We start from the raw sequence: 7,675 nt of genomic DNA on the forward strand, positions 1-7,675 counted from the left end.
TATAGGCCACTTCTGATTGGTTAACAATGACTGGTATATGTGGAGCACAGCACTTCTGATTGGTGTGGATGACTGACACACAAGAAGAACAAAAACAAAAACAAATCGCAGGCTTTGCGATTTGATAATAGCATCATTTCAAATCGCGATTTCGATATAAAATTTATTAATCGTTCAGCCCTAATCGTAACCTTCTGTTTGCCAATTATTTGCTGCAATACTTCAAAATCCAATACGTCAGCCTACAAAAGTCACTGCACCGCTCTATAAGCAACACAGACATGACTCTTGCTTTGAAAGATTTTCTGGAAAAATATGACCCTAACATAAATTGTCCTTTAATTGTATGAATCATAGAAACTTGGTGATAATTCACTTATCACTGTATGCCAGCAAAGTGATCATGTTCTGAAAATGACAGCTGTAGCTACATGAGAAGTATTTTAATGTTCACCGGCAAAATCCATTTGCCTGGATTGCAGGCTGAGATCTATCTTCATCCCACAACACTGAGTTATTTAAACATGGTGTGCCCCCGAGCAGAGCCTGTGTGTGAACATGTAGTTAACCCCAAAGTCGCACTGCAGGTCCTCACTGACTCTTTATTAGCAGCTAATTACATTAAAGCTATTTCCGGAACAGTGGATGACAACAGCCTCAAGTTCAACTCCACTTTATTTAAAGTGTACATCAGTCAGTAATAACCACACAATATAAAAAGTACCCATACACACTGTGTTAAGGTGAGGTTGGTAATTAAAGAAAAAGAAAGATAACGCAGAATAACTGTGACATGATTGGGGTGGCCATCCCACTTGAGATAAAACAGTGAGGGGCTGTGTCTCAATTTGGATACTTCCCTTAGTACACTGCTATGTTGAATACTGCAAGAGCCATTTAGGCATATTATCATTATGGTAAACATGTATGTTTGGTGAGACAGTTGCATATTCTTTGAATTTAATTTAAATGAATACGATAATCATGAGTTTTTCGTTATACCGTTTTTTTTATAGTTTTGTTTGTTTCTGGACTGCGCAAGGTGTATGTTTATTTTGTTTACGACCAGGTTTCATGCCGTAAAGCAGACTATAGTGCGTAAGTCTATGAGTTTAAAATGACGCTTCACCAGTCTGACAAATGGAAAGTCTACACAGTGGTTGAAAACATTTTTGTCCACATGCGCCCGCACACCTGATGGTATTTGCACTTATTTATTTATTATATGCAGTTTAAAATGTTTAACCCGGCACTGGACTGCCATGTTAAAAACCCCAGGATGTATCTGTGACTACATGATATTCATGGAAGGTATTTGGACGCTTAAAACGCGAGTCAATGCTCAAAATCGCATTGTAGGCTCAGTGGTCGTGCGCCATTGTATCTTTGATAATCGACCACTACAAACACTGTTGTGCATTGTGACCGTGTGCCCCAAAAGGGAGTGACAATAGGCGCTGTTAGCTAGCCAGCTAGCTCGTTATCGTTGGTGGTTGCAAATCATTACAGTCTGGTTAATTAACGCACTAACTATAGAGATTGCTTTTCTTTGACACCAGTATAGTTGTACTGTATGTTTATTAGAAAAGGCGAAAAACCCACATGTTTTACTTTTATTTGTATAAAGCTTTATTTACCTGAGCAACCGCTAGTCCCGCATTCCATGATGCAGCCAAGATAGCAATATTTGAGTGCGAAAAGTGTCCACCATTCTGGACTCAAGCTTTTGATAGTTATGAGTGAATCATTCACGTACTCAAATTGTATTTTTGCCATACTTAGCATTTGAACATTCTTATGCACTCAAAATAGGACATGTAAGTACAGAAACACGCAAATGTTTGAACAGAAACAGAAGTTTTCTCAGCATAAATAAAAAAGTATCAGCAGTTTGCCTCCCAAATGTGCAGTGGGAGAATATATAAGCCTCCATACACATATTTCTTGATTATTTTAGATAATTAAGGCAAGACTAGAGGCAAAACCTTGTTTATTCCTTAACTGATTTGGCAAATTTTCTTCAATAACATACGTTGAAAGAAGACAAAAATACACATTAAAGAGTTCATTTTACTAACTATATTTGTTATTTCTTTGTTATGATTTTTTTCAAGATTCAAGCATAACAGAATGCATTATCTGCAAATGTAAACATAGCATTTAAAGCAGGGGTGGGCAAACTTTTTGGCTCGGGGGCCACTATGAGTTTTAAAATGTGTCAGACAGGCCGGGCCAGTAGCAGATCGGTGAAAAAATATTTAGCTGTCCACTCCTCATTATACACTCGGCACTCATTGTTGACTTTTCTTTTCTTTGGTACACTCATTGTTACAGATGCAGGTTCAAAGGTGAATTAGGTTCAAAGGTGAATTATTGCGTCATCGTTTGCGTCATGACGTAACTGTTTACGTGCCTTCTTATGACCCACACAGCGTTTAACGTCGCTGATTTTCTCCGCAACACCGCTCACAACAACATCAATAGAGGACTGCGTCTGGTAGTTTTTTATTTTACGAAGCCAGATTAAATTAACTACTTCTCCAACCTTATACCTTTCTCCAGAGTGCCGTGGTGCATTGTTTATTAATGTGGTTATGCTGCATTACTGCCTGCTGCAGTGCTGCTCGTTTACCAGAGTTTATTCTCCTGTTAACTCGCGGCAGCGGCAGCTGTAAAGTTTTCATTGTCTGACTGTCACAAGCAGCTGATAAATATCCCCCATCCCCATAAGTGAATGTGTTTTAGTCTGAAAGCTGTCTGGCATCACAACGCTGTTATGCAAGTTTCTCTGGCATTCTACAGTTGATGTTAGCATAGCAACCGAAGCTAATCAGACTATCTTGACTACTTGTTGCAATCATATTGTGGCATAAGCCGTTTTCTACACACATATTTTACCGACGTAGTTTTCGTTATTATTTTACTCGTGATGGCCACATGTAGCCCATGTATTGATTCCATCCGGTAACTGCAATAATACAAAACAACAGGAACACGTCTGCCTCTTCACAATGGTCAATAACAGTGAACGGATGGTTATTAAAGTAAGGTGAAATAAGCAGAATCACACTAAGCCTGGTTAGTGTTACCTGACTTTATATAAGTGTTTTTTATAAGTGTGTGGTCACGTTCTAGTGAATTTGCTCAGCGCTACTGCTTGTTACAACTTGTATTCGCCGTACTCGCCATTAACTGTTATTGCTCAGGTTAATCTCGACCCCCTCCAATGTAAGCGTGACGTATTTGGTTCTTTGATCTTGCTGGTTTGCCGAGTGGGGCCAGAGAATAGACCAGACTCCAGCAAAGGTCAATTGTGTCTAGAGTGTGCCATCTAGTGGGATCAACTGAAATGTCGTGTATTGCAGGAAAAAGGCAAAATGAATGCGGTCTTTACTATCATTTGGACAATTTTGTACCAATATTCGGCGGGCCGGATTCAAAAGCCCAACGGGCCGTATATGGCCCACGGGCCTTATGGCGCATTTACACTGCAGGCCTCGCTCGGCCTCGCTCGGTTTGGTTAGGCCTTATTAGGCCCGGCTCACTTTAATTCTGCGCTCACATTACAGTTTAGGAACTGGGGTAGTATCTATAGTAACGCAGTGTAGGCGGAGCCGTGACGTCATCTTAAATGAGCGCCTCAGAAAAACAACACAGCCGTTAGCTCTTAGCACTCAGAGCTCACAGCTCACAGCTCTTCATATCTGTTCAGAAACTAGACAAAAGTTAAACAAGTACAAACCACAGACTGCCTGTATCATGGTGAATACAGTCGCTGGTTTATTTATGTCTGTATAGGCCGATGTTGTGAGTAGGGTTGCCACCTTTCAGAAATAGAAATAAGGAACACCCCTCACGCCGCGCGGGTGTCCGAAACTCCTGAAATGCATTGAAATATATCTATTTTTTATATGAACCAAAATGCTTTGATTTAAATAATTGACATGATTTCACATACCATAATAGCCTCTGGGCCCTGGGGTCACTTGGTGGTCAGTAAGGAAGGGGTAGTCAAGAAAGCATTTACTGTGGTCATACTTAGTTTAAAGTGCTTTATTAGCAATGAACTTGTAAACTTGTATGTTTAAATACATACTGTGCATAGGCTGAACTAGCCTGAACCTGAGAACAGCACCTAAATTAAATAAGCTACAATAGAATGTGCTTTAAGTGTAACATTTGAACCTGAGCATAGCCATAGTAAATTAAACAAAGCCTGCCTGCATAGGGCACGTTAACTGAAACAGAACAGCACCTAAATTAAATAAGCTACAATAGAATGTGCTTTAAGTGTAACATTTGGGAACAATTAAACTTAAGGCAGAAAGCAATGAAATGAAACACACTTGTAAACTTGTTACGGGTGATTAGACTGACCTAGGCTGAACTTGAGCATATGCTAGTCTGTATTATATGCATATAAAGTGCTGTAACAGCTGTAACAAAGCCTGCCTGAGGACTCTTTTACGAATCATCTTAAAATGAAACACTTTTGTGAACCTGTTATGATTAACTGATTGAACAAAATGACAAATGAAAAGATTGATAACATCACTCCCTGAGCCAAGTCTGAACCTGGCCGCATACCCTCTGCTTCATAACTGGGAGCCACCAGTGGAGTCAAGATACGCCTAAAGAAAGTGCATAACATAAAACTAATAAACAGATAAAAAATAAAGTGCATAGCTTCCCTCAACTCCTTTATGTCCTTTTTTTTGTTAGAACAGGTTTAAACAGTCCCCTCTCTTCCTCACTTCTTCTTCCAGGAATACTTCTTGTTACTTCTTGCAGCACTGAGCAGCTCCTTGTCTTTCAGAGCTGTGGTGTGGAACTCTGGACAGGTCTGCTCAAAGTTCAGAGTAATGAGGAGCTCACTCCTGATGAGCTCCACTGAGTACCTGCTCCTGCAGTCACTCCACTTGTTGGTCATTCTGGAGAAGATCCTTTCCACGTATCCAGTGGATGCTGGGATGCTCAGGATGTGTCTCATGATGGAGAGCATGTTGGGCACATCCACTTCTTTAAACACAGCCATCCACCTCGCAGCCACACCCTTGGACTTCCATGCATCAGAATATTCTTCTCTGAGCCTCCTCAGGATTGTATTGGCTGTGGTGCACTCATCGTAAAGCTCATTCATCTTCAATTTATTGATGAGGTTGAGTTTGGTAGCCACCTTCTCAATTTGATTAAAGGTCAGGTTGCCATGTTGGAGTAAGAGAGGCTGCAGTGAGAAGAACCAGTTCTCTTCGGAGAAGTCGAACCATTTCTCAACATATGAAATGGCTGTATTGAGGAATGCAGTGAATTCGGCCCTTGCCATGTGTGCGTCATGAGGGAGGAGGCGCTGCAGCTTTTGCCTTGTTAGGTACCCATAGAACTGGTCGTCTCGTCTCTGTATGAGCTTTTGCCTGAATTCATCCATGATGGAATACAACTCAACACAGGTGGTTCTATTGCTCTCCAGGCTCTTTACTACTTCCTCAAAGAGGGAGAGTATATTGTTGCAGAAAAGAAGGTAAATCTCCACAATGTCTTCATCTTCCAATGTTGAGTCTCTGTTGAGCTTTAACAAAGCTTGCACTTGCTTGGGACACTCGTCTCCTAGACTGATGAAGTACGACTTCAGTGCAGTCCAGGTCTGCATCAGCCGATGGATGGCTGGATTGAGGGAGAGCCACCTGGTTGTCACATGTCGTAGGATCTCTTGGAATTCAACGTCACAAAACTCACAAAATTCTTTGAGTGACTCTCTTCTTTTTGCTGAAATGGAGAAGTGGCCATAGACCTTCAGCACAACATTCTCCACATCTACAATAAGCTTGTCAAGGGCGTGCTTCACTGTGTTGTGCACTATGTGGGCATGGCAGTTTCCTCGCAGCAGATCGTTTTGTTTTCTCTTCAAGTTGGTGAAAACAGAGTTGTGAATACCATAATTGACATTTGTGTTGTCAGCACTGAATGCAGTCACTTGATCCATTGACAAGCCAAATTTCTCAAGGGATTGTTCCAGGAGAGCTACAATCCCAGCAGCTGACTCATCTGGATTCTCTATGAAGTCCAGCATTTTGTTGGTGACACCAGACTCTGGAGTGAAGTACTGGACAGCAAGGGGAAACATCTTCCTGTTCCCTTTATTGGAAGCATCGGTCTGTATGGAGAATGGGAGGGGTGGTGATGTTAAGATCTTGAGAACATCACCCACTGCCTTCGGGGCCAGGACGTCTTTCACCAGTGCCTCTTGCTTTGTTCTCCCCAAAGTCATCTTCTTCACCATTTTGGAATCAGATAGAGTCTTTTGATTGAGCTTGTGTCCACAGTCAGCACTGTTGTAGCTGAGGTTATGTTTTACTGTGTGGTATACCTGTGTCACCTCAGCTGCAGTAATCTAGAGGGGGGAATGGGATGATGTCAGATTATTACTTTTATATTGTTGTCACTATTTATTGTATTTATCAATCAATCAATCAATCGTATTTATTCACAGTAGGCCTATTTATTCACAGTATTTATTTGCTGTTAATCTATTAGGAATAATTTCAAATGAGCAGCATTAGCATAACAACATAAGAGTTCTGATTCTGAATCAGAGATGTTCTTTATGGTTACATTTCATTCTATATTGATCATATTAAATACACGTTTATTTAATAGACTTTAAAATCATATCGGTATGATATGGGACCAGGGGTGGGTAGAGTCTCTACCCACCCCTGGTCCCATATCATACCGAATCAATCTCAGGAGATGTTTCAGCTATGAAGAACTGTGACACTGGTGCTTGGCTCCTTTGTGTTCTGATATTTCTTGAGTGGAGATCCCCGGCTGCGTGCTGTTTGACATCAGACAGCCCACCGTGCGACACTGAAAATGTTCTGCGACATGCTTTGCAATTTGCCTTGTAGTCATCTTCAGGGACCCTATCAAGCCACTGGTTTGCCTCTTCCCATTCTCGTCTGTATTTCTGTTGTCGGTGTTTCCTCTTTTGAGGACGAGGTGGCGTATCTGAAGACATCTTGCATTTGTTTTTAAAAATCACGCCGCGACAGAGCGGCGTAATGACGTAACGTAGCGAGCGTAACGACGACAGGCAGCGCAAAGGGGCCGGGCTGACAGGCAGACAGACAGGATTTGGCACAGAGGCAGAGCAGAGAGGAGAGTCCGCGGAAGGTCTTGCGCACCTCCCGCCAACATATTTTGCTGTTTTTAATATTTCCTGTCCTTTATTTTGTTCATTATTGTTAGTTCAGTGTTCACGTGTGTGTGTGACAGACGTGCATGGGACAGATTGTGAAAATACGGGACAAACTGCGTTCCGTATTGGTTCAATACGGAACGCAACATTTAATTCCCAATTACGTAACAAATACGTATTTCAAGGAACGGGTGGCAAGTCTAGTTGTGAGTGTGGACGGTCGGAGCATATATAACGTTAGCTTAGCCAAGCTCCATTTAGAAAACACGCATTTTAAAAGGTTTTTCGCCTGCCGTCTGTCTGCAGACTTGTCAAAGCATTAATTCATGGTTTTTACTAACCGGTATCAGTATGTTGTTACTTCGGCATCATTTTGAAACGTGTATTACAATTAAATCACGGTAAAATATGTTCATCTTGTTGTAGTTGTAGTCCCCTTGTCAGCGATTCTCTCTCTAGTTTAGCAAACTCAGCCCGACT

General features: G+C 41.4%; 1 protein-coding gene across 1 annotated transcript; it reads right to left on the reverse strand.

Annotated features, from left to right (window-relative positions):
• Positions 1 to 4,750: 4,750 nt before the first annotated feature.
• LOC307044584 (uncharacterized protein) lies at positions 4,751 to 7,387 on the reverse strand (the record flags this gene model as incomplete). The annotated part of the gene is made up of 2 exons (XM_079689894.1): positions 6,731 to 7,387; positions 4,751 to 6,388 (listed from the first exon to the last, which is right to left on the reverse strand). Exons 1-2 carry the CDS (start codon positions 7,013 to 7,015, stop codon positions 4,751 to 4,753), a joined length of 1,923 nt encoding a protein of 640 aa, XP_079546020.1. The 5' UTR covers positions 7,016 to 7,387.
• Positions 7,388 to 7,675: the final 288 nt, after the last annotated feature.

This window comes from Notothenia rossii (assembly GCF_949606895.1).
Source record: "Notothenia rossii genome assembly, chromosome: 6".
NCBI classification, from domain to species: domain Eukaryota; kingdom Metazoa; phylum Chordata; class Actinopteri; order Perciformes; family Nototheniidae; genus Notothenia; species Notothenia rossii.